The following is a 27,441-nucleotide window of genomic DNA, read 5'->3' on the forward strand; positions in this document are numbered from 1 at the left end:
GCAGTCTGCATGGGCAACGCTGCTGACAGGTGCTTTTTAAAGAGGTCTCTGGACTTTATTATTGACGGTTTATCTACCAATGAATAGTGGGGGTCCGAGCACCCGGACCAAAATCGGCAAAATGAAATGGATAAGCTACAGCACGAGGATGGGACTGCGGAATTATGGAATATTCAGGATTATATAGAGCAATTTGGCAAACTCTGCGTAATCTGTGTGCGCTATATAAATCAAGAATAATTATTATTAAATTATTATTATTGTGTAATCACGGAAATATCGCAAGATTTTAACTCATTATTGTAATGTTCTGTTTCCAATCTTGCAAGAAATTCCAAATGTGAAAATATAGAATGTAATTGTATAATTGTTCACTTCCGATGATAGAATTCTAGAACATATTGTAATATGGACCAGTCTAATGACCGCAGCTCCGGAACCAGATAACTAGGGGGGGATCTGATGCCAAATTTCATTAGCCTAGTGCTTATTTCATTAACTCTTTCCATATTACGGGGTAGCATATAATCTATTTAACCCATTATACAACAGGGGATAATGGAGAGTGCGGCTTCGAGGCATATCCACGCTCTCTGCTAATCATCGGCTAATCCGATACTTTCTGATCTTTTGTTCTAAATCCTAAGTGTCTATTGTCAGCGGGTAAATAGTATTTGTCTATATGGAGACAACTCCTCTAACTCCACTACCAGGTCCTTGTCCAGAAGGGGCGTGGTTCTGCATGGAGTGGGAGTGGTTTTTGAGGGGTGGGTGTGGCCTGCATTGTACTGCAGCCCTTTATGTGAGTGCTGGTACAGTCAGACATACACTGGGGATTTGTGCAGAGACCTGGACTATACGAGCGCTCAGCGCCGGGGCTATACAGTCGTTGGCTTTGGATCTTACATCTCTTTGGGATTAGGAGTGGGATTAGGGATTTTAGAAGGTGAGTGCATGGCATGGACGTCGTCTCGGTCTTGTCTATTGTTCCGGATTTCCCTTTTCTTTGGACTGTAAGCTCTTACGGCTCTCTTTTATCGTGTCCTGGTTGTACGGTGCTGCGGAATATGATGGTGCTATATAAATAAGAATATAATAAGAGGTTTTTGGCCGTGATTAGGGTGCAGTTCTCCGCACACAGCTATGGTCATGGCAGCACCCAGCCCTGCAGTGGTTACTAGTATGGGAGACGTTGGGTGGTACGGCACCGCTTGGATCCCGTCCCAATGCCTCTCTGTGCTTTGGGCTGTGTATGTGTGTGTTCAGAGGGACACAAAGGCCCTGCATCCAAATGACTGCCCCTCATTGTTGGGGGGAGGGGGGTGGTCTCTGTGCCCATTCACTAGGATGAGCTCTCACAGGGCCTTTGTGGTGGGTACCGCATTTACTCCTTACAATGTGGCTGTCACCAGAAACCGGTCGGAGGGGTTAAAGTTCCTCTTGGCACAATAAGGCGGGCTCCCTGACTGTTATGCAGATCCTTACAGAGCCCTTCATTGCATTAGTCTCACACACGTGCTGCTATGTAAAGATGGAAAGAATAGGTCGTTCCATGTCTGGCTGCAGGGGTCTGTGCTTACAGTAGCTAAAAATGGCAAAAAATGCAAGTTTTTGGAGTTTTGGCTGTCTGTCAAGTCCTGGGAAAGCTGAGTGGCTGAAAGTACAGTTCACACACAAACAATTCTCATTGTCCTAACTAATTTCTAGGTATTGTAAGTGAGGCATCGGTCTGGACTGCTCCGCTGCATGACCAGTCAGGAATCTGGAAAAGCTGGATGACTAAAGACCAGAATTTTTACTAGGCTCCTATTTACTTGCTGAATAAGTAGCTAAAAAAGGCCAAAAAATGCAAGTTTTTGGAGTTTTGGCTGTCTGTCAAGTCCTGGGAAAGCTGAGTGACAACCAACATGGCTGAAAGTACAGTTCACACACCAAAAATTCTCATTGTCCTAACATTTGTATAGATATTGTAAGTGAGGCAACGGTCTGGACTGTTCCGCTGCATGACCAGTCAAGAATCTGGAAAAGCTGGGTGACTAAAGACCAGGATTTTACTAGGCTCATATTTACTTGCTGAATAGTGTTATGTACATTGTATGCACATGAGCCACATGTGTATGTAGCCTAACTGTTTGCTGTGCATTGTATCCCAGCTGCGGCTTATGTCTAGAAACAGCTCCACACTTGTCCATAGGTCATATCTGGTATTGCAATATGACTGGAATTATTTTGCTTGTCAGTTTAGGGATTGGGACTCTTTCCAGAGTATATGTAACCCTGAAAACAAAGTGTACAATCCTGATGATTGTTTGGTATTGCAGCCCAGCTCCATTAATGTGTATACAACTAATCTGCAATACCAGGCACGGCCTCTGTGCAATAGAGGAGCTATTTCTGCAAGAAAGTGGCATTGCAAATTGCGTATAATCCCTTTAAGAGAGGGTGTTTACATTGGATTTCATGCTAATAACATAGTGCCCCATATTGGTCCATGTGCCCCCTCCTGCTTTGTGTGTGTACCCCCGATCTCAGATATGATATTAGTTTACATGTAGTATGTCTATGCCAGTAAGTGAGCGTTATGTCCTAGATGTCACGGCTATCACATGTCCTGGGGATGAAATTCCAGTTTTGGCTTCACCCTGCCTCCAATAATTACAAGATCTGTATCTTGTTTCATAGTGTAAGAGATCTCTGCTTGCTGTCAGTGTAGGGAAACATTTTTGTTTACATTCAGAGGTGTGTAAACTATTACTTCTCACAGTTGATACAATTGTATCCAGTCTGGACTTGAGAGTCATACATTGTAGCAATATTACCTGGATAGGGGTTGTCTCAAATTTCCATGTTATCCCCTAGTCACCGGATAGAGAATAACAAGCTGATCATTGGGAAAGGGGGGTCTTAGCCCTAGGAGAACAGGGGTCTCATTCTTCTGAATGAATGGAGCAGCAAGTTGAGCATGCACCCTGCTGCTTCATTCTCTGTCTATGGGAAAGCTGGAGTTAGTGGGTCCCTCTGTTCATATAGCAGAACAGAACCCCTATTACCATAACTGTATCTCAGATATCTGTCAATCAGCAGATTATTCCCAATTTTGAGATGAAATATCAGACAACCCAATCAAAGGAACCTTTATTTTACCCCCCTTAAACTACCAGACCCTCAAGTAGGTATAAAGGTATATGTCCTTTCTAGAATTTCCTCTATTTCCACTTCATGTGAAAATGAGCAGAGAAGAGTCATATTTGGCGTAGATGAGTCACTTTTAGAGGCTGTAGGGAAAGTACCACTTCAGATGGTTCAACTTTCACTTCAATAGGACCTAGAAACATGCTTCCAATGTCATATTAAAGATAAGAATCTCTTCTTTCAGATGAAATCAGGCTTGTTGTGAACTACAGAACTGGAGATACAGATAGTTAAAGAAATACAGTAACTGGATATTTATCTGCAGCTCACATTTCCAACTATTTTTTAACTGTTTTGTAGTTCATACTGAGGTTCTGATCTTTGATGTGGGATCATGTGCATGTATTTAGGTGCTATAGAAGATCTGGGCATCGAAAGTGACATTAACGTATCCGCGTCTGAAAGGCAAAATGTGACTCTTCTCTGCAAATTTTCATAAGATTTTGTTATAGATAAACGGGTGAGATTTCACATATAAGCGGGAATTCTAGAAAGTACATTTCATCCTCTACCTAAAGGGGGCTGTTAGTTTAATGAGGTCAAATCTGATGACAGGTTCGCTCTAAAACTTATGTCTTCTGTTGTATAAAAGTTGTACTTTTATAAGTGTCCCCTGCCTGGAGATGAGCAACCCTCACCCCAGGGGTCATTCCTATTCTCCTATTCATATGCAGCAAGAAGATTAACCCCTAAAGCAGCTGCTCCGGCCCTGCACTGACCTCCTTAGTATGCTAATGGCAAAGCAGGGGACTCCTTGTTCTTCCATTCAGAGTGACTTATGCACTAGGGGGGTCCCTGTATGCCGCAGTACACATAGGTGGGGATGTTGGGGTGCTCTTGCTGAGCTGAGACCAGATGTCTATGGCGAGTTGAACATTGCTCATTGTGCCTCGTATAGGACATAAGTCCTTGTAGCTGGCGGTTGGGTCCCATCTGGGGATCTGCCATCTGTCACCACAGATTATATCTTCTCCTTGTGATGAGAGGAAACAGGATCTGTAACGGCACTTAACAGCACATATGGATGAGGAGCCACATGCTGCTCAAAACTGTACAGATACCCTGTCCCATAGGACCCCCATCATCTATGGACTACGGAGCAATCACGTAAACCCCCAAATAATCGCGCCAAGAATCCATTAAACGGTAACATTCCCATAATCAGGGAACTCTATGGTGTTAGATAATGGGAATATTGGAAAATTCTACATATCAAGATATGAGGGAATTGTCATCTAAGCAATTTTAGATGAAGGATTTCATATATAGAGCGTGTGATTGGCACCACTGGTGAACAGGGTGTATCGTGACTTGTGGTACACTGAAGTGAACCTTGTAACTGGACGGCCTCAGGGCTGCAACGTGTTCACTTTTTTACTCCTTGGCAGGAGATTGCGGGATAAATTGGTTCTATGCAAGAGCGAGCATGATTTCTATTATGTAAATATCACGTGGCGTTACTTAGGGTGATGTCATGTGACCTGTGGAAACCCTTACGGGAAGGGCAAGGAAACGACACTTAAACGCTTAATGTGATGATAGAGAGGGAAACATCAATCCGGGAATTGCTATCGTGCAATTGTCCATGGGTTTTCACTAGAGGGAGATTCACCATGTTCTTCTAGAAGTATTGGTGACACCTCTGATAGAACTTAGAGGGTTAAACATTTCCCAAAAAGTGCCCTGACAATGGTCTTGTTGCAGCTCTGCTGTATAGAGATTAATGGAACTCAGCTGCAATACCAGGCACTACCCATGGTCAGAAATGGCGCTGTTCTGGATGGAAAAAAGTTGTCATATTTTTCAAACTTTGGACAACTCTATTAATACAAAAATCATCCTATAGCACAGAGTTTGTGGGTTGGCTCCACTGATTTCTGGGCCCCCAAAAAAGTAGAAACATGTGAACTCCCATCACAAAAGATGCAAAAAAATCGGAGCTGACCACATTGTAAAAAATCACAAATTCATCTTTTAAGTCTTGGCTAAAATTAGTTCCCAAATGATGACTCTGCTGCTGATGTACCGTCAGGGGAGTTCTCTAAAAATCCAAAATAGTGCGGCTTCCTCAGCGAAAGTCTGGTGGCAATTCACTGTATGAACACCCTATAGGTACCTAGCCTAAAGGATCAGCAGAAGAATCTACCCTACTCTTACTATCCTAATTTAAGTCCTCTGCTTGCTGTCAGTGAATGGGAAGATTCCCATTCCTAGAGTCAAAGAAACAGGTATTGTATCTGGAGATCTGTGTAATCGTACCTTTGTGTATGTTATTAGTAGCAGCAGGACTGTGAAAAAAAATGGATTTTTAGTACAGGATTGTAGCTTTTGGGGACATGACCTCTCACCACTGCTGTGCTCTTATTTCTATGATTTGAGATGTTCCATAGTATGTCCACTCTGATCTGAGTAGGAGCTGTATATGGTTTCTGAATACAAGAGCAGTTACTCAGAGCAGGAGAAAGGCGCCATGAAGAACTAAAATGCAGAGCTAAGAGCACAGCAGTGTGAGGGCTTGCACCAATGCACTACAGAAAAACTACATCCCTGGAATATAAATCTACTTCTCAGTCCTTCTGATCCTAACAAAATACTCAAAGGTATTATTACACGGTTCTGCACAGCTTCTACCAAACACTGGCTGCAGAGAGCACAGCAGTGTGAGGACATACCCCCATTCCTGAAATAAAAGTCCATGTTTTACAGTCCTGCTTCTACTAGCAACACACATAAAAGTATGACTACGGATCTCTCCAGGCTGCAATCTTGGAATATAAATCCATAGATGTCTCTCCAAGCTACAGTCTTGGAATATAAATCCATATTTCACAGTCCTACTGCCACTAACAACATACACAGCAGTATGATTACACCCCCCCCCCCCCCAGGGGCAATACCGAACACTTGCTGCATAGAGCACAGAGCACAGCAGTGTGAGGACCCACCAACTAGTGCTACAATCCTGGAATATTAATCCTTATATCACAGTCCTGATGCTACTAAGAACATACACACAAAGGCATGATTACACATCTCACCAGGGACAATATCTGACACTGTTGACAGAATCCCTTTAAATCATGACCTGAACGTAGAAAAGAATGTTCTCTCTTTTTGGGGCTGATCATGTGTTTTTACTGTTTTCACCCAAATCAACCCCCCTGTCATACTCACAGCTGATAGTTTGCCACAGTTGTATCCAGTCCAGACCAGACCTATGTGACCAAATGCTGGTACATAGTAACATTTGTAGGGCCGATATACTGAGTCTATACATTCTACAGTAAATACAACTGTAGCAAACCCTCAGCTGTGAGTAGTAATAAGTGTCCAGGTTTGTAGTCTCTGGACGTAGGGTGGGGGGTTCAATTCAATGACAATGACATGTTGAAATTTCGATTTTCGGACGTTCCCCAATCTTTCAGGGACTTTCTGATGTGCTTTTCGTGTGAGCCTATGACTCAGTATTAATTCCCCTCTCTACAGAAACTCCCAGGAGCAGCAATTCTAAGTATTACTCTGAGGAGGGACACGGCTGCAGCGACTGCTACTCCCATCGGATACATCTCTAGTAACAGAAAGATAGAAAGCAGCAGGTTCTAAATTTAAGCTCAATTAAAGGAAATGTGTCAATAGTTCTGACTATGTAGACTGCAGCCAGGGTTATGTAGTGTCCCTGGAGATAATCTTAGCTTTATGTATATAGTTAGTAGCAGCAGGACTGTGACATTTAGATTTATATTCCAGCATTGTAGCTTCTCCAAGTCCAGTTGTGGCCTTGCACACTGCTGTGCTCTTTTCTCTCAGTGTTAGGTATTGTACCTGGAGAGATGTGTGATCAGACCTTTATGAATGTTGTTAGTAGCAGCAGGTCTGTGAAATATAGGGGGTTCATTTACTAAGGGCTCTGCGGCTGCACTTTAGTCGGGGTTTCCCGAATTTTTCCACTTTGCGGCAAATTCTGCCGGGATTCTGGTGCAGGCTATCAAATTTTGACGCAATTGCACCAGCTTTCACGCGACAGAAATCGGGGGCGTGGCCATCGGACAACCCGACGAATTCGGAAAAACCACAGAATTTAAAAAACCTCGGTTCTTGTGTTGCAAGATAAAGCACTTACATGCATCCGGAAGAAGCAGGTGAACTCCGACGGACCTCGGCGCAGCAGCGGCACCTACTGGATATCGGGCGCACGACCTTAGTAAATCTAGGCAGAACCCGAATCCACATTGGACAATGCGCCGCGGGATCACGACAGGACCGGGTGAGTAAATGAGCCCCATATAATTATATTCCGGGATTGTAGCTGTGCTCTATGCAGTCAGTGTTAGGTATTGTCCATGGACAGGTCTCCAGGGACAATATCAAAATACTGGCTTCAGAGAGTTGGAACACAGCAGTGTGAGGAAACCGCCACCCTCCCTCCCATCCATATATCACAGTCTCCAAGTGCACTGGGATGAGTCCTCACACTGCTGTGCTCTGAACTGCTTCAAGTCCCTTCACTCCAAATAGTTGGAGAAGTTGGAGAAGCTACAATCATGTAATATGAATCGATATATCACAGTCCTGCTTCTACTAACAACATCCACAAAGGTCTGACTACACATCTCTCCAGGGAAAATACCTCTAATGAGAGAATGCTGTTCCATATCCATTATCACCACCCCCCAGCAGGACTGATGGATTCTTAGCATAGCATTGCTTGTATATGGGGGTCGTCGTACACTGTAGTATGGAACGACACAGCAGCAGCTGTAAGCTCTGTTTTATCGGTTTAATCAAAAATAGAGAAAATTTGGCAAGAAATCTGCAAATTAGTAGACAGTGAATCACTTAGCAACTAAATGTAAAGTCTATTAACCCCTTACTATACGCTGTATAGTATTCCTTATTGCACAAAGTTAACACTTTAGTGTAGAAAAACTTGGGCACCTCGTCCTTTGGTGACGGTGATTACCGGCAGAACTGTGATTGCAGCTCTGGAGCACAGCACGGGGATAAGTGCTACACTGTTACCACTCAAACAAAGAGGCAGGCGTGTAGAACAGCAACAAGAGTGACAACTTTTTAACATTTTTTGTGGCTGTAGTCATAGCCCAGGATGTAGGTGATCCGGTAAGAGGGAGCACAGCACATGGCCAGGGCGTGGGCTCCTCCTTTCCCTTAAATTCGTGTAGCATGAGGTAACATGTCCTCCCAGTAATTACTCCGTGCCCATAAATCTCTCCACACATAACATGTTTACTTTCTGTGCAGCGTACTGGTGACGTGTGAAAGGAACCAGAAGACGCGTTTACCCGTACACACGCCATACACACACATGACACATGGCCCTCACTGAGGAACTCCACATCCCGCTCTGAGATGGAACAAATGAGACTTAGTTGCAAAAAAAATGTAAGATCGCTCTTGTAAAATTCATTATGATCACTGAAAGTGGTTGGCTACTTTCAAGACATGTACATGTACCTGTGTCTCATCCTCCTTTGTTCTCTCCATGCTGCTCTCTGTATATACACAGCTTCCTCTCTCTATATGCTCCAGGCCGTCCTCATGGCGTCTCCCACTGTGTCTCCCTCCTCACTGTCCCTTCTATTCCTCACAGCTCAGACATGTACATGTACCTGTGTCTCTGCCTCCTTTGTTCTCTCCATGCTGCTCTCTGTATATACACAGCTTCCTCTCCCTCACTGCTCTAGGCCGTCCTCATGGCGTCTCCCACTGTGTCTCTCTCCTCGCTGTCCATTCTATTCCTCACAGCTCAGACATGTACATGTACCTGTGCCTCTGCCTCCTTTGTTCTCTCCATGCTGCTCTCTGTATATACACAGCTTCCTCTCTCTATATGCTCTAGGCCGTCCTCATGGCATCTCCCACTGTGTCTCTCCTCACTGTCCCTTCTATTCCTCACAGCTCAGACATGTACATGTACCTGTGTCTCTGCCTTCTATGTTCTCTCCATGCTGCTCTCTGTATATACACAGCTTCCTCTCTCTATATGCTCTAGGCCGTCCTCATGGCGTCTCTCACTGTGTCTCTCCTCACTGTCCCTTCTATTCCTCACAGCTCAGACATGTACATGTACCTGTGTCTCCTCCTCCTTTGTTCTCTCCATGCTGCTCTCTGTATATACACGGCTTCCTCTCTCTATATGCTCTAGGCCGTCCTCATGGCATCTCCCACTGTGTCTCTCCTCACTGTCCCTTCTATTCCTCACAGCTCAGACATGTACATGTACCTGTGTCTCTGCCTCCTTTGTTCTCTCCATGCTGCTCTCTGTATATACACGGCTTCCTCTCTCTATATGCTCTAGGCCAGTGATGGCGAACCTTTTAGAGACCGAGTGGCCAAACTCCAAACCAAAGTCCATGTAATCATTGCAAAGTGCCAACACGTCTATTTAGCCTAAAATCACACCATGCCACTCTATAAAGGACATATAATACTGCTACATGATGACCATTACCAGTACAACAAGATAAATACCACCATACTGATAATAAACAGACCACTAAAGAAAGACCAACATCACCAATTATATCACAAAGCAGGAGCAAATACAGCGGAGAATACTACCCCCATTCAGTGAGGATCACTACCCCCATCCAGTGAGGAACACTACCCCCATCCAGTGAGGATCACTACCCCCATCCAGTGAGGATCACTACCCCCATCCAGTGAGGATCACTACCCCCATCCAGTGAGGAACACTACCCCCATCCAGTGAGGATCACTACCCCCATCCAGTGCGGAACACTACCCCCATCCAGTGAGGATCACTACCCCCATCCAGTGAGGATCACTACCCCCATCCAGTAAGCATCAATACCCCCATCCACTGAGGATCACTACCCCCATCCAGTGAGGATCACTACCCCCATCCAGTGAGGAACACTACCCCCATCCACTGAGGATCACTACCCCCATCCACTGAGGATCACTACCCCCATCCACTGAGGATCACTACCCCCATCCAGTGGCAATATGAAGGATTTTTGAATTCGGGAGGGGGTGTGTAGGGTAATGTGTATGTTGTAGGGTGGGTGCACCGAACAGCAAATCTACATGGAATCAGGCAGGTGAATTTACCATCAAATCACCACATGACATGTCTGTGGCCACACACACATACATACATATATACAATGCCCTTGGTCTGGAGCTCTGGGCACCTGTGCCATGCTGTCAGTGAGGGCAGTGTAGTGCACCCTAGGGTCACTGGCAGCATGGCACAGTGACAGGAGATAAGTGACTGGATAAGGGGCAGTATACATGTGGCCACAGACATGTGTCATACAGGGCAGTTTGGGACACTAAACAATAAGCACCTACAGTTGTTCAGTGTCCCAAAGCTGCCTGCCTGCTGCCTGTGTAATGCACACAGAGCAGCTCCTGCCCTCCTGCTGCACTCCTCTGTACTCACTGTGCGCTGATAATGTAAGCTCCGGCAGTTCCCTCTCACTCTCCTCCTGTTCCCGGGCTGAAGGGGGAGGGGGAGGGAGTGGAGGGGCGGGCACTGACCTGCTGCTGTGTCTCTAGGCAGCACTAATGAGCACAGAGCAGGTCAGACGCAGCCTTCAGTGAAAGAGATCACTGGAGCTCTCGGCGATCGGCAGCTTTTCCTGCCTGCCGGGAGTTCTAATGATTTATATATAGACAGCAGGGGAGATGGTCCGCATGCCCACAGAGAGGGCTCAGCGTGCCCTCTCTGGCACACGTGCCATAGGTTCGCCACCACTGCTCTAGGCCGTCCTCATGGCGTCTCCCACTGTGTCTCTCTCCTCACTGTCCATTCTATTCCTCACAGCTCAGACATGTACATGTATCTGTGTCTCATCCTCCTTTGTTCTCTCCATGCTGCTCTCTGTATATACACAGCTTCCTCTCTCTATATGCTCCAGGCCGTCCTCATGGCGTCTCTCACTGTGTCTCTCCTCACTGTCCCTTCTATTCCTCACAGCTCAGACATGTACATGTACCTGTGTCTCCTCCTCCTTTGTTCTCTCCATGCTGCTCTCTGTATATACACAGCTTCCTCTCCCTCACTGCTCTAGGCCGTCCTCATGGCGTCTCCCACTGTGTCTCTCTCCTCGCTGTCCATTCTATTCCTCACAGCTCAGACATGTACATGTACCTGTGCCTCTGCCTCCTTTGTTCTCTCCATGCTGCTCTCTGTATATACACAGCTTCCTCTCTCTATATGCTCTAGGCCGTCCTCATGGCATCTCCCACTGTGTCTCTCCTCACTGTCCCTTCTATTCCTCACAGCTCAGACATGTACATGTACCTGTGTCTCTGCCTTCTATGTTCTCTCCATGCTGCTCTCTGTATATACACAGCTTCCTCTCTCTATATGCTCCAGGCCGTCCTCATGGCGTCTCCCACTGTGTCTCTCTCCTCACTGTCCCTTCTATTCCTCACAGCTCAGACATGTACATGTACCTGTGTCTCCTCCTCCTTTGTTCTCTCCATGCTGCTCTCTGTATATACACGGCTTCCTCTCTCTATATGCTCTAGGCCAGTGATGGCGAACCTTTTAGAGACCGAGTGGCCAAACTCCAAACCAAAGTCCATGTAATCATTGCAAAGTGCCAACACGTCTATTTAGCCTAAAATCACACCATGCCACTCTATAAAGGACATATAATACTGCTACATGATGACCATTACCAGTACAACAAGATAAATACCACCATACTGATAATAAACAGACCACTAAAGAAAGACCAACATCACCAATTATATCACAAAGCAGGAGCAAATACAGCGGAGAATACTACCCCCATTCAGTGAGGATCACTACCCCCATCCAGTGAGGAACACTACCCCCATCCAGTGAGGATCACTACCCCCATCCAGTGAGGATCACTACCCCCATCCAGTGAGGATCACTACCCCCATCCAGTGAGGAACACTACCCCCATCCAGTGAGGATCACTACCCCCATCCAGTGCGGAACACTACCCCCATCCAGTGAGGATCACTACCCCCATCCAGTGAGGATCACTACCCCCATCCAGTAAGCATCAATACCCCCATCCACTGAGGATCACTACCCCCATCCAGTGAGGATCACTACCCCCATCCAGTGAGGAACACTACCCCCATCCACTGAGGATCACTACCCCCATCCACTGAGGATCACTACCCCCATCCACTGAGGATCACTACCCCCATCCAGTGGCAATATGAAGGATTTTTGAATTCGGGAGGGGGTGTGTAGGGTAATGTGTATGTTGTAGGGTGGGTGCACCGAACAGCAAATCTACATGGAATCAGGCAGGTGAATTTACCATCAAATCACCACATGACATGTCTGTGGCCACACACACATACACATATATACATATACATATATATACTGCCCTTGGTCCTGAGCTCTGGGCACCTGTGCCATGCTGTCAGTGAGGGCAGTGTAGTGCACCCTAGGGTCACTGGCAGCATGGCACAGTGACAGGAGATAAGTGACTGGATAAGGGGCAGTATACATGTGGCCACAGACATGTGTCATACAGGGCAGTTTGGGACACTAAACAATAAGCACCTACAGTTGTTCAGTGTCCCAAAGCTGCCTGCCTGCTGCCTGTGTAATGCACACAGAGCAGCTCCTGCCCTCCTGCTGCACTCCTCTGTACTCACTGTGCGCTGATAATGTAAGCTCCGGCAGTTCCCTCTCACTCTCCTCCTGTTCCCGGGCTGAAGGGGGAGGGGGAGGGAGTGGAGGGGCGGGCACTGACCTGCTGCTGTGTCTCTAGGCAGCACTAATGAGCACAGAGCAGGTCAGACGCAGCCTTCAGTGAAAGAGATCACTGGAGCTCTCGGCGATCGGCAGCTTTTCCTGCCTGCCGGGAGTTCTAATGATTTATATATAGACAGCAGGGGAGATGGTCCGCATGCCCACAGAGAGGGCTCAGCGTGCCCTCTCTGGCACACGTGCCATAGGTTCGCCACCACTGCTCTAGGCCGTCCTCATGGCGTCTCCCACTGTGTCTCTCTCCTCACTGTCCATTCTATTCCTCACAGCTCAGACATGTACATGTATCTGTGTCTCTGCCTCCTTTGTTCTCTCCATGCTGCTCTCTGTATATACACAGCTTCCTCTCTCTATATGCTCTAGGCTGTCCTCATGGCGTCTCCCACTGTGTCTCTCTCCTCACTGTCCATTCTATTCCTCACAGCTCAGACATGTACACGTACCTGTGTCTCTGCCTCCTTTGTTCTCTCCATGCTGCTCTCTGCATATACACAGCTTCCTCTCTCTATATGCTCTAGGCCAGTGATGGCAAACCTTTTGGAGACAGAGTGCCCAAGCTACGACCAAAATCCACTTATATGTTGTAAAGTGCCAACATGACAATTTAAGCAGCAACTTATTGATCCTGCTGTATCACAGGTTTTAATTGTATTGGCATCCTGAGTTCACCAATACAATAGAAGATGACATTTGGATTGTAGCTTCCCTCCAGGGTCCCCTGAAGAGGAAGAATCAGGGGATCCAGACCAGGAGCTCCAATGACAATCCATCTCTATCCACACCTTCTCGCTTCTGTAGTCCAGGCAGCCAAGGATGTGGCTTTAAAATAGTGCTGAGCATGGCACATCCTGGGCTGTATTTGATCACAGGAGAAAGCCTTGAGTACTAACTGGCAAACTCTGTGTTGGGGTGAAGGCCTGGGTGCCCACAGAAAGGGCTCTGAGTGCCACCTCTGGCACCCGTGCCATAGGTTCGCCACCACTGCTCTAGGCCGTCCTCATGGCGTCTCCCACTGTGTCTCTCTCCTCGCTGTCCATTCTATTCCTCACAGCTCAGACATGTACATGTATCTGTGTCTGCCTCCTTTGTTCTCTCCATGCTGCTCTCTGCATATACACAGCTTCCTCTCTCTATATGCTCTAGGCCGTCCTCATGGCGTCTCCCACTGTGTCTCTCTCCTCACTGTCCCTTCTATTCCTCACAGCTCAGACATGTACATGCACCTGTGTCTGCCTCCTTTGTTCTCTCCATGCTGCTCTCTGCATATACACAGCTTCCTCTCTCTATATGCTCTAGGTCATGGCTTCTCCCACTGTTTCTCTCTCCTCACTGTCCATTCTATTCCTTAGAACTCAGCCATGTAAATAAAGAATCATGAAGAGTCCGCACACAGTAGCCAGACTACTGAAACACTTGATGAACATTCTATACTAGCCACAGATTTTTGAGACCATAGATATAGGTGGAGGAGTGCAAGAATATGTCCCAATCTCTATATTTTAGGGGGTTTTCCTGGTTTTTATGCAAAAGACTTGTAAGAGGTGACAGTGGGAAATCCATAAGATGCAGGAGGCACCAGAGACAGGATGAAAATACATGACATAGGAATCACTGTGATTCAGCAGTGTAAATTAGGAGATAAAATGAGTGATATAGAATATAGAATTGCTATTACTTACTGCTGTGAGATAGGACTAGAAGAGTGAGTGCAGAAATGAGACTCCATTTCTCTGTCTAAGCACCATGGGTAAAACTTTTTGCAGGAGTGTTCTGTTAAAGGGATTGTCCATAATTTTTTTTTATTAATAAATGATCAATATCAGATCAGTGGGGGGGACAATATAGAGCAGTCTGCTGATCTGGAGCTATACATGGTCTATACTAGTCACAGGTTTCCAAGAACATAGATCTAGGAAGAGAATAGCATAATTAAAGGAGAAGAATATGTTCTATCCCTATCTTAAAGAGGTTTTCCTGGTTTTTTTTACTGAAAACCTATCCTTCATATACCATTGGAGGGGAGTTAGTGACATTTCTGTTGCCCCAGTAAAGGTCCTCAATGAAAACCATCTGAGAGGCCCTGAAATCCCCTTTAACCCCTTAACGACTTGGTTTTTGTGTTTCCGTATTTTGCTCCCCACCGTTATAAATACATACATTCATGATTTTTCGATGTACAGACTGTTTCAGGGCCTGTATTCTGCATACCAAATTGTATTTTCCAGTGATGGTTTTTAATATTCCATTGCAGTGTACTGGGAAGTGGGAAAAAAAATTCCTTCATTTCACCAGATACCAATAAAATCTCGTTAGTTGCGGAATGAGATGACGTTTTCATTGCTACCATTTTACGTAATGTACAAACTTTTGATCACTTTGAAATGGGGAAAAAGTGTAGTTTCGGACATTTGGGCGCTGTTTTACGTTACGCGGTTCACTGCTGGAAATAACCGGTTTTATATTTTGATAGATCAGGACTTTTGGGACACGGGGATACCTAACATGTTTATGATTTTTTTTTTTTTACATTTTTTATCAGTTCTAGTGAAACTTTTAGTTTTTTTTTTAATTTTTAACTTTTTTTTTTAGGGTTACCGGTTGTTTTTAGACCTCCAAGGGTAATTTAACTCTTGGGGGGTGGTCTTATCATAGCTACCATATACTACACTAGCAAAATGGGCATATACTGCAATACTGCTGTATTGATCTCTAAGCGTCTGCCTCCTTCGGATGCTTGGAAGATGAGGCTGAATGATCGATCTGCACCCCCGATGACCTCATGGGGGGTTGACGATTGAATCAAAGATGGCGGCACACGTTCACTGCCAGGATTTAAATGCCTCTGGTGATTGGTGCCAGCAGGTGTTACCGATGAGTCCTCTCCATACACCCGGACCAACACTGCGCTAAAATAGTAGGACGAGCATCGGGAAAGGGTTATCGGGGTTCACCGGAGATTGAAAAACATGGCAGATTTTTTACAAAAATGTCTCCTCTCCTGACCATGGGTGGTGCAAGGTAAGTCCTATTCATCTCTATACAGCGGAGCTGCAATGCCAGCACAAACCATGGTTAGGTGTGGCGCTGTTTTTGGAAGAAAGCACCCGGAAAGCACCCGGACAACCGCTTTTAACGTCCCTCAATTCCCAGAATATTATAGTGAAAAGATTGGAGTTCTCAGTTTGGGTACATTTTAAGGACAGTCCAAAGTTTTTGGCAAGTTTTAGAATTGTTGGCAAGTCAGAATGTTTTTTTTTTTTAATAAGTGTGGATGGTGGTAATTCAAGACTTTTCGTCACTATAAACTTGACACGAGGGGACGGGAAGTCGCACCCAATTTTTGCTGTGTAATCACAGATACTTTGTATGTTCTCCTAGTCTGATACATGATACATTCCAAATACATGTGATATATTCCGAGGCCTCTTCATCAAACTTTATTTACACAGTGTCAGGCGTGTTACACACTAGCTCCTTGTGATGACGGGCCGTCATTAGGAGTCAGTGGCCTCGGTGGTTTGGGAGATGACTGAAGAGTATAAAGGAGACCATTGACCTCAATCCTAAATATTGAGGCTCCTTCGGAGAGAGTTTGGGTGTGACGTGTGATGTTATTGCTCTGGGGTATTTGACGGACAGGGCTGCAGCACATAGCCCCACTGTATGAAGAACAGAGGCCTCTTATATAAGGCACGGGCCTTCCGAGGACACAGGACGGTACATGAGCCCCGGCAATGTGTTTACCTTTTGCATTTTGATATTTTTGTACCTATGGATGGAAAATAACTTTTTTAGGTCAATTATACTTGTCATAAGTGGAGTTTTAATTTCTAGCATTTTTGCATAATTCAAGAGAATAATATTATATATTTTTTAATTTTAATATTTGAATAAGTTATAATATTTTTAGGTATATTCTTTCCTGCTGCCTCCTGCTTGTAAGAGGTGACAAGGAGGAACCCATAAGCAGCAGGGGAGACATGATGTAATGTAATGTAGAATTGCTATCACTCTGCTGTTAGATAAAACTCAAAGCCGAGCGAGTGCAGGACTTAACTTCTCTGTCTCTGCAATGGCAGAGGCACTATGGAGTTTTCTGTTAAAGGGGACTAAAGAGGACTAAAACCTAACACAGTCTAAAGTTCGGTACACAGAGCTAAGAGCACAGCAGTGTGAGGGTATACTCTCAGTGCACTTGGACAAGCTACAATTCTGGAATTCAAATCCATATTTCACAGTTCTGCTGCTACTAAGAACATTGACAAAGGTATGATCACATACCTTTTCAGGGACCATAACTAATACTGGCTGCAGAGAGAGCTCAGAACACAGAAGTGTGAGAACACGCCTAGTGCACGTGAAGAAGCTACAATCCTGGAATATAAATCCATATTTCACAGGCCTTCTGCTACTAAAGTGATACCCAAAGCTATGATTACGCATCACTACAGAGATAGTACCTAACGCTAGCTGAGGAGAGCACAGAAGTGTGAGCACACACCTCTAGTGCACTTGGAGAAGCTACAATCCTAGAATATAAATCCATATTTCACAGTCCTGCAGCTACTACAGTGATACCCAAAGCTATGATTACGCATCACTACAGAGACAGTACCTCTAGTGCACTTGGAGAAGCTACAATCCTAGAATATGAATCCATATTTCACAGTCCTGCTGCTACTAACGTGATACCCCACGCAATGTTAACACATCTCTCCAGAGACCGTACCTACCACTGGCCGAGGAGAGCACAGAAGTGGACATGCCCCCTAGTGTACTAGGAGAACACCAACATAGGCTGCAGTCTACATGACCACACTTGCTGACAGGTTCCCTTTAAGTTCCATGCACATATCCTTAGTAAATATCTTTTATTATATCAGTTTCTGGCAAAGATTTAATATGACTTCCATTGTTGCTCCTTTAAGATTTTCTGCCCATTTTTTCCTAAAATCCAGGCCAATTTTTCAAAATAGGATAAGACGGAGTGAAAAGATAGTAAAGGGTGGAATGGGCCAGGGTGCCCTGTGTATTACTTTCTATGTTAGTGTTTACCCAGCTTTCCCATCAGCACATATGGATACTATATGGTAAATTAGGTTAAGATGTGTTGGATAGTCTTGGACTGCTGTATGTGTATTGGCTGCAGATGACAGAACTGTCTCTTTAGGAAGGTCTATTTCTGTGTCTGTGAGTCAGGAGAATACTATGCCTTGTTAGGCCGCTCCGCTCCGCTGGAGGAATAGCAGAGCCCGCTGCGTCCTGGAGACAGGAGAATTTTATATGTAATTGCTTGAAGAGTGGCACAAGAGTGTTAAGACTCACGATAGAAGAATTATGCCCAAAGCCAAAATATACTGGATTGGCTGTACAGTGTTCTGATACTTTATCATATTCAGTTGCTCTCCATAATCAAGAACTCTGCTTGCTGTCATTGATGGAAACTTTCCTATTTACTGCAGAATATCAACATCCTTATGAGACAATCGGGATCATTTACTAAGGGTCCGTCGGACGCATTTTTGTCGGGTTTCCTGGCGATTTCCTTTTTTGCCGAATTGCCCAGGGATTTTGGCGCACGCGATCGGATTGTGTCGCATCTGCGCCGGCTTGCACGCAATAGAAATCGGGGGTCGGGCCATCAGACAAACTGCGGAATTTAAAAACGCAATTGAGTCGCAAGATCAAGCACTCACATGCACCGGGAAGAAGAAGGTGAACTCCAGCGGACTTCGGCGGGGAAGCGACACATGCAGGAACTTGGGCGCACGATCTTAGTAAATTGCGCCGTACCCGAATCCTCGTCGGACAACGCACCGCAGGATCGCGACAGGACCGGGTAAGTAAATCTGCCCCAAAATTGTAACCTGGATCTATAATCTACAAGTGGTTATTCATTGTGTGCAAGCAGAGATTTTAGAAAAACAAGAGGAAATTTGCTGAATTTTTTAGTATTTTGTTACTAAGCTGAATTTAATTTGTTTCCGGCACAATTTATACTGTCACTTTACGCTCCGAAACGTTGAGGTTTTTTATAACAGGTAGTGAGTTATAAAAATATTGTCATATCTATGTTACATTTTAATACTATGTTAATAAGTTATAAGGTTCCCTTATTACATGGGACTAGGTTATCTATGACTGGTCAGTGATTAGGATTTCCACCTTTCTGGATCAAAAATTCTACCCATAATAGTAGATAGAACTCTAAAATACCACAGAAGATAGAAGGTCGGACTCTAGAAAGAACAGGGGGTGAAACACAGGACAAATGGCCACATGAGAGGGTTGGACTAAAAACTAGCAGCCGCAATAAGAGACTCAAAAATACCAACCACAAAAGGGGTGGAAAACAAAATAGCCAGAATCAAAAGGTACCATCCCAAATAGAAGTTAAATGAAAGGTACCAGCCCCAATTGGAGGGGACTCAAAGGTCCCCAATAAAAGGGTTTTTTAGGGATTACATTAATAATGACCATAGGACCATAGGCTTCTTCGGATTTGCAGGCCAGTGGCATCACTTTCTCATGGCCAGTTTGTAGTTTGGTCCCATCCAAGTAAATGGGACTGAACTGCAATACCAAGTGGAGCCACTATACAATGTAAGGCTCTTAGTAAACATTGAGGACAAGGTGGTTCAGTGGAGGTGACCATGTCGAACCCCCACTCCTCTGATACCTGCCTCAATGGGAGTAGACTCAAAAATACCAGCCCCAATAGTCGTGGACTCGAAAATACCAGCCCCAATACAGGCCCCAGAAGAAGGACTCAAAATACTGGCCATAATTGGGGGATGAGAAAAATACTAGTCACAAAAGGGAAGGGACCACAACAGACGGTGAGATTAAAATAATCTGGTTAAAAACAGTATGTAAAATAGAGGTGAGACTAGAATCTACTGACATGATAGGGGGTGGAATGCAAAAATACTGATAACAATAGGTCAATAATAAAAATATTGGCTACTTGTAGAAATACCGGCCGGGTGTCAATCTTATATTAGAGATGAGGATGAGCAGAAGGGACAATGACACAGATTAAGGCTACATTCACACGATGTATGCCCGCCGTACCGTAGTATGGCGGGCATACATCGGCGCTGTGGAGAGGAGCAGGGGATGAGCGCAGCTCACCCCCGCCGCTCTCCATAGGAAGTAATGGCGCACGGCGCCGTACTACGGGTAAAGATAGGACAGGTCCTATCTTTTTCTCGGGTACGGAGCGGTACGGTCCCGCACGTGTGCTGCACCGTACCGCTCCCGTAGGGCGCCGTGCACCCATTGCCGTCTATGGAGGACGTATATCGGCCGTATATACGTTCTCCATACGTTAGTGTGAATATAGCCTAAGTCTGAATACGAGCCTACTGCTAAAACAACCGCGCTCACACAGAATGTTCTACAACTAATCTGCCATGTGTGAACTCATCCTGAAAGCGTCTGTGGCCGAGCCTTCTCTACATGTGGCGGTGTATGATGGGATGGTTATTCCGGGTGATGGATTGTGTTCCCTGTGATACTTCCAGTTAGGGAGATGCAGGTAGTGAGTCACTGGTGGGGAATCTCTAGTATAATGTTCTGTGGTGAAGAGTCATCGTCTCCGGCACATCACGTCTCTGCACACGTCATGCATCTAGACTGATCATATTGCAAAGATCATTAATAGTAATAATTCTTTATTTATATAGCGCACACAGATTACGCAGCGCTGCACTAAGTTTGCCAAATCTGTCCCTGTCCCCATGGGGCTCACAATCTAATCAACCTACCAGTGTATTTTGGAGTGTGGGAGGAAACCGGAGGACCCAGAGGAAACCCACACAAACACGGAGCACCTTTGTGCACTAGGGGGCACAATGGCCGCTTTACTACCTTCAAAGACATGGTAGAGGGGGACGGCTAGGAACATCCCTGCAACCCTTAATTTCCATATAAAGGGAACCTATCATGCTGTACAGAAGACAGTGTTTAGGTATCGTCCCTGGAGATATGTGTAATCATACGCTGTGTATAGTGTTAGTAGTAGATTGTAGCAAATGAGGCCTGTCCTCACACTGCTGTGCTCTGTTCTCTCTGCAGCCAGTGTTAGGTATTGTCCCTAGGGAGATGAATAATCATAATTTTGTGTAGGTTGTTAGTAGAAGCAGGACTGTGATATTCCAGTATTGTAGAAAAGGAGTCATGTCCTCACACTGCTGTGCTCGAAGCTCTCTGCAGCCAGTGGTTGAAACATACAGCTAGCTGTTTTTATGGAGCTGGATGTTTCAACCCTTTCAACCCCACATGGCCAATTGGGTGAGCTGGAGAGACCATTTTTACAGTGAATATTAGGGATTGTCCCTGGAGAGATGTGTAATCACACCGTTTTGTATGTTGTTAGTAAAAGCAGGACTGTGATATATGGATTCATATTACATGATTGTAGCTTCTCCAACTGCACTGGGGGCGTGACTGTTGTAGTTTTTACCCAGACTATTTGGAGTGAAGGTACTTGAAGCAGTTCAGAGCACAGCAGTGTGAGGACACATCCCAGTACACCTGGAGAAGCTACAATCCTGGAATATAAATCCATATATCACAGTCCTGCTGCTAATTATAAAATACATAGAGGTCTGATTACACATTTCTCCAGGGACAATGCCTAACACTGGCTGCAGAAAGTACAGAGCACAGAAGTGTGAGGACACACCCCCAGTAGAATCCTGGAATAGAACGCCATATTTCACAGTCCTGCTGCTATTAACAACATACAAAGGCATGATTGCACATCTCTTCAAGGACAATATCCAACACTGGTGGTAGAGAGAACAGAGCACAGCAGTGTGAGGACATGACCCATTTGCTACAATACATACACTGAGCAGGAAGTCTTATTTATTCTGCTTATGTGTTATGTAAATAATTCAGCCTTTTCCCTTTAATCATAATAGATATTTCTATATCTCTTATATAAAGTGCCATGACCCTAGGACAGGTGATTCAGACCCAGTCAGAGCTTCTTCTGATTTACAGGCCAGTGACATCACTTCCTCATGGCCAGTTTGTAGATTTACCCCATCCAAGTAAATGGGACTGAGCTGCAATACCAAGTAGAGCCACTGTACATTGTAAGGCGCTGTGCTTAGTAAACATTGAGGACGAGGCAGTTTGGTGGATCAGTGGAAGTGCCTGTGTAGGACCCCCGCTCCTCTGATATCCATATAACATATATGTGGCTGGTATTAGGACAAGAATAAGCAGCTCAATTTAGGGTTAGCGTCCCTTTAAATCTTGTCCCTGGCGTTTGATATGTAGAATGCACAGTCAGGGTTTCCGAGCAGCTGATATGTAACCAGGTTGGAGGATTGTGCAGGGCAGGCAGATTCCCTCCAGCACTGGACTTCTCCTGCCTAAAAGCCTCGGGTTTAGATATTGGACTTTCCGCTGACAGACCCTTTCGGTTTGTATCACATTATTATGTCCCATTCTTGTGCATAAATCTCTACTTTATGTTAGGGTTTTAGGAAATTTTTATAATCTTTTCAGTTCATCTTCAATATATTATATAATAAAACTTTTCTTAAAGGGAATGATGGAAGATTTCAGCTCTGGAGCTTGCAGAATTGTGTCCACCTAGCAGATACTTACATTGGGGATTACAGTTGTTATGGCGCTTTCTCTTACTAGGCCTGTAATGACTTGTCCTATTATCACAGGTAACTCCAATTCTAGTGAACGGGGTTGAGCTGCAATACCAAGTCCAGCCACTATACAATGTATGGCGCTGTGTTTGGTAGGAAGTGAGCCGATTAGTGTTGTTGCCAATCTGATATTTGGTCGGCATCTGTCACAATAGCTCAGGCTGTTTAGAAGTGTAATTCCTATATTAGGGAGTTGTTATTTAAGCCATCACCTAGTGTAGTTTGCATGTTTCTATGACTATAAGCGCTCCGCTGTAACTGGAGCCCGGGTACAGGTGATCCATTATCTGGACGGCACATCACTGGGGAGGACAGCTTTGTAGGGGATCAGCATTATTGGAGCGATACAAAGCAGTCGCTCAGTGACCCAGCATTTCTATTTACAGCAGCCAAAATGCTTTGTGTGTGAGCGGCAGTGATATTACTGGCATCTACATGACGGGAGGCCGCCCTGGAGAGTCACCTACGGTAATACCTCCATTACTGTCCTCAGGAGGACACAGTCACAGGAGTGGCCCTAGACAGCAGTCTCCTACAGTCAATAATGTGATGGGTGCTACGGATCTGGCTCTGCATTTAGTAATCCTGGAAACAATCCATAATCCGGATGATTCCCTGGTAACGGAAAACTACAGGGTGGATGTCCTGGGCAGCTAATCCTCACGTCCCTGCTATCTTTTTAAAATCTTTATTGCCTTAATATGTAAATATTGTAAAGCGCCTACTGGGGTGTGGGTGTGGCTACTAGGGTGTAACGTTGCGGCTATTCCACGCCCCAGTAGCCTCTTTGCTCCTCCTACCCTGAGATCTTTGGTGCATAGCTCCTCTTAGCTGCGCGCCCTCGTCCGAGAAGCTGGCATTCTGCGCACGTTCAGAAAGCAGGCCAGCGGCCATGCAGCCACTGCGCATACGCAGAACTCCGGCTACTCGGACGAGGGCGTGCCCCCCTTTTGTGTTGCATGAAAGCCGGTGCATAATCTGATCCTGTGTGCCACGAAACCCTTTTAAATACGGTGCAAATCTGTAATCGTGCGAATAGCTGATGTTTGTGTGGTCCGCGGACCCTTAGTAAATGAGTCCCAATGCATTTTGTGAATAGTTTCCGACAAATTTTTTTTGTGTGTGTGGCAAAAAAGAATTCTGTTCGGAAAAAAATGGCAAGATAATTCTGTGTGATAAAATGGATTTTGTAAGTTTTGTGAGTCAAGAAGAATTCTCTGTGACGAAATGTATTTTGTGACTTCTGTTAACTAATATTAAATTAATATTTTGTGACAAAATAAATTCTGTTTGACACAAATCATATTTTGTGCCACGGAATGACATTTTGTCATTAAACATTGATATTTTGTGACACAAAATACATTCTGCACACACACGATTATTTTTGTGTGTTCTGTAAAAATCTAATTGATTTTGTAGACACAAAATAATTGTTTGTGCGATGACAAGGTGCATTTTGTGTGGCCAAATCTTACTTTTTGCGAGCACAAAATTAGATTCAGTGATGACAATTCTGTGTCCATAGGATCACTTCCGTGATCACTAAATTAAGTTTGCGTAACAGAAAGCATTTTGTGCCACAAATTGCACTGTGAACAGACGGCACCCCATGGTTTTGGGGTTATAATATGGCTTGTATAACACGGATACATCATTGCCATCTGAAAAATCCCTTATGTGCCGCAATAAAATCTAAATATTGCAGTAGCGGCAGATAGGAGACACTAGGCTCAGGTTTCACACATCCCCGGTATAGCGCCATGGTGCCGTCACCCACCTCTCCTGTCACTTCCCTCTCTTATAACTAATCAGCGGTGGCTTTGTTTTCTGCACGGTTACCTCTGCTCTCTCTTCTTGTATTAGTTGTGACGGCTGTCACCATTCATTCCCAGATCTGTCTCTAGTGACACACTATAGATAGGAAGCGTTCCCAGTAGCCGCCAAAATCGTATGAGCGCCTGTTCTAGAAAGTGCATGTCATACGGTCACCAAACAACCATAGTAGATGGAGAGATCTCTCTGGCTACTTTTTCTCCGACCCCCCCACGATCAGCAGAAGCAATGATTGAGGTGGAATGGTAGATGCTTTCCAGAAGGGGCTATGGCTATTATTATTTTATTTCTTATTCACATTCTCCAGATCCCCTCCCTCCCCACCACCCGGTCATAACATTCCTTGCCCCCTCCTTATTCTCCAGTCACAACATTCCTTGTTCCCATGTACCAGTCACTTCTATCATTCTTCAGCCTATTGCCCTGCTACCATCTAACCATATAAGACCTTAAAGCCTGAACCAAGCCTGAGTATGTGGAAAATCAATATACATAGAGTTTACGACTATTCCTTGTGAGGAGCATTGCTGTCGTCTTGTGAGAATACATCACAATCTTACATGTTATCTCCTCTTTTGTCTCCTCAGGATCTAATGGATGCTTGAAATCCCCAGTAAGATCACCGCTACGTCTTCAGTTTATTGGTATTGATTGTCAGTCCTCATAAAGTTGCCTTTGGACACCTATAGCCTTGATATTGTAGCATAAAGTTTCCTTTGGACACCTTTACCCTTCATATTGTAGCATCGATCTGTGCAGAACATTGTGAGGAAAGGGTTCTTCTCCAAGATCAGCCAAGATGCCAATCCTGAAGCAGCTAGTCACCAACCCAAATGCATCCAAGAGACGCTCCCGTGCGGACCTCACTGCAGAAATGATAAGCGCCCCACTTGGCGACTTCCGTCATACAATGCACATAGGACGCTCTGGAGATGCTTTTGGGGACACATCATTTCTGAGCAAAGATGAGCAACCAGAACCAGAAGAATCTACCTCCAAGCCAGGTCTATTGTCCCGAACCTTCAGAAGCAGCAAACGTTCCCTATCAGTAACTAGAGGGGATAGGAGAGACATGTTGGGGTCTTTGAGGGACTCAGCCCTTTTTGTGAAGAACGCTGTCTCGTTGCCACAGTTAACTGAAAAAGATTCCGAAAAAGGATCATCGAGCAAAAAGATGCCCAAGAGCCTGTCATCTAGTCCTGTAAAGAAGACGCCGGAAGAGCAGCAACTCATCAATGGGGCCTCTGCGAGAAACCCAATACCAAGCCCTGTACCCCTTTCAGACATCAGCTTGGCGGAGAAAGAATTTGGAGAATTAACAGACCTGCCAGACACAGCCCCGAAAAGCAGCTATGGCATGAAACATGCCGAATCCATCATGTCGTTCCATATCGACCTGGGCCCTTCCATGTTAGGAGATATACTGAGCGTGATGGAAAAGAGTCAATGGGAACAGGATCTTGAGCGGAGCCTTGATGAGCCAGAAGGAAAGAAGACAACCCATCACCAAAGTTCTACATCTACCAGACCAACAAGTTCTTCCTCGTCTATCCCATCCATCCAAGTCCATGATCATGGAAACCTGTCTACATCCAGCAGGAACCACAAGACGCACCCCACCAAAGAGTCCCACACGAAAGCTTCTTCAGGCCTCACAGAGGAGAAACCAAGACGAGGAAGAGACTTTTCATTTATGGATGAAGAGGAGGACGAGGATGAAATAAGGGTGTAGGAAGGACAGGCGGACTATTCATGCATAGAGCAGACTTGATAATCCCTGTTTTGATTTGAGCTTGGTACCACAGGGTTATTCTGGCAATAACCCTATTACCTATGTGCTCTACATCTGCTTCCCATGGAGCCATGAATGGAGTTTATAAGCTATACAAGGCAATAGGCACTCCAGTAACGACTTCACACCAAGGTTATCCATGACCCAAGGGCAGAGTGTGGTGGATCTAAGGATGGGTGGCTGCCCTGAAAGATGCTGCAAGACAAACACAGTGAAGGAGATGTACACTTTCAGACCGAACTCGAAGCATCACTACAAAACCCTGATCCTTTTTTTTTACCCTGGATATGTTCTTATAAGCTTCCACATACCCATCTATCCCAATTTCACAGGTTTTGTATCTCCCGAATCTCCTCTGCTTTGTTGCCTTGTAAGTGGAACCCTAAAACCCAATAGGCGTCTACTGGTCCCATTACAGAGACTAGAGGTCCAGGACATCTGTTTGTGCCTGTAAATTATATTCCAAGTGATATTTGCAGTTATTACACTTCCACAGACTCGCGTGTGGCTGTATATGGTGTCCATGTATATAGACAATCAGATTTATGATGGTTTCCAGCTGCAGGAAGATCTGATTCCAGAATGACTCCGTAATAATAATGCCAAAACACTAGAACTCGATAGTACGATGATCACCGGCCCTAGGATTTACTCCTAGAATTCTTTGCCAATGATTAACCATAATTTTGCCAGTTAAAATGTACAGAAGGAACATCTCCTTAAGTCAGCAGAGATTACTTTTTTTTTCCTGTGGGAATTATTACTAATCTTTAGAGGAACTTCTATCCCTAAAAACTTCTTGTGTATGAGAAGGTATTTTTTTGTATTGTTATTATTTATGGTGCTTGGAGTAAAATAAAACAACACTATGCATCCTCCCGTGTACTTCCACTATGTCTGCCATGCTCCTGATACGTCTATATAGTACAGGCGGTCCCCTACTTAAGGACACCCGACTTAAAGATGGACCCCTCTGCCCCCTGTGACCTCTGGTGACCTCTCTGAATGTTACTATAGTCCCAGGCTGCAATGATCAGCTGTAAGGTGTCTGTAATGAAGCTTTATTCATAATCCTTGGTCCCATTACAGCAAAAAATTTTGAAACTCCAATTGTCACCGGGGCAAAAAAATTTTTTGTCTGGATCTACAATTATAAAATTTACAATTTTGACTTACATACAAAT

The 27,441-nt window shown here is 44.9% G+C and overlaps 1 protein-coding gene across 1 annotated transcript; it reads left to right on the top strand.

Moving 5' to 3' along the window:
- The first annotated feature begins 796 nt into the window (after positions 1–796).
- CDC42EP4 (CDC42 effector protein 4) lies at positions 797–27,132 on the top strand. Its single transcript, XM_072112543.1, has 2 exons — positions 797–946; positions 25,053–27,132. Exon 2 carries the CDS (start codon positions 25,265–25,267, stop codon positions 26,195–26,197), a length of 933 nt encoding a protein of 310 aa, XP_071968644.1. The 5' UTR covers positions 797–946; positions 25,053–25,264; the 3' UTR covers positions 26,198–27,132.
- The last annotated feature ends 309 nt before the right edge of the window (positions 27,133–27,441 follow it).

The sequence above is a fragment of the Engystomops pustulosus genome, chromosome 6 (assembly GCF_040894005.1).
Source record: "Engystomops pustulosus chromosome 6, aEngPut4.maternal, whole genome shotgun sequence".
NCBI lineage: Eukaryota > Metazoa > Chordata > Amphibia > Anura > Leptodactylidae > Engystomops > Engystomops pustulosus.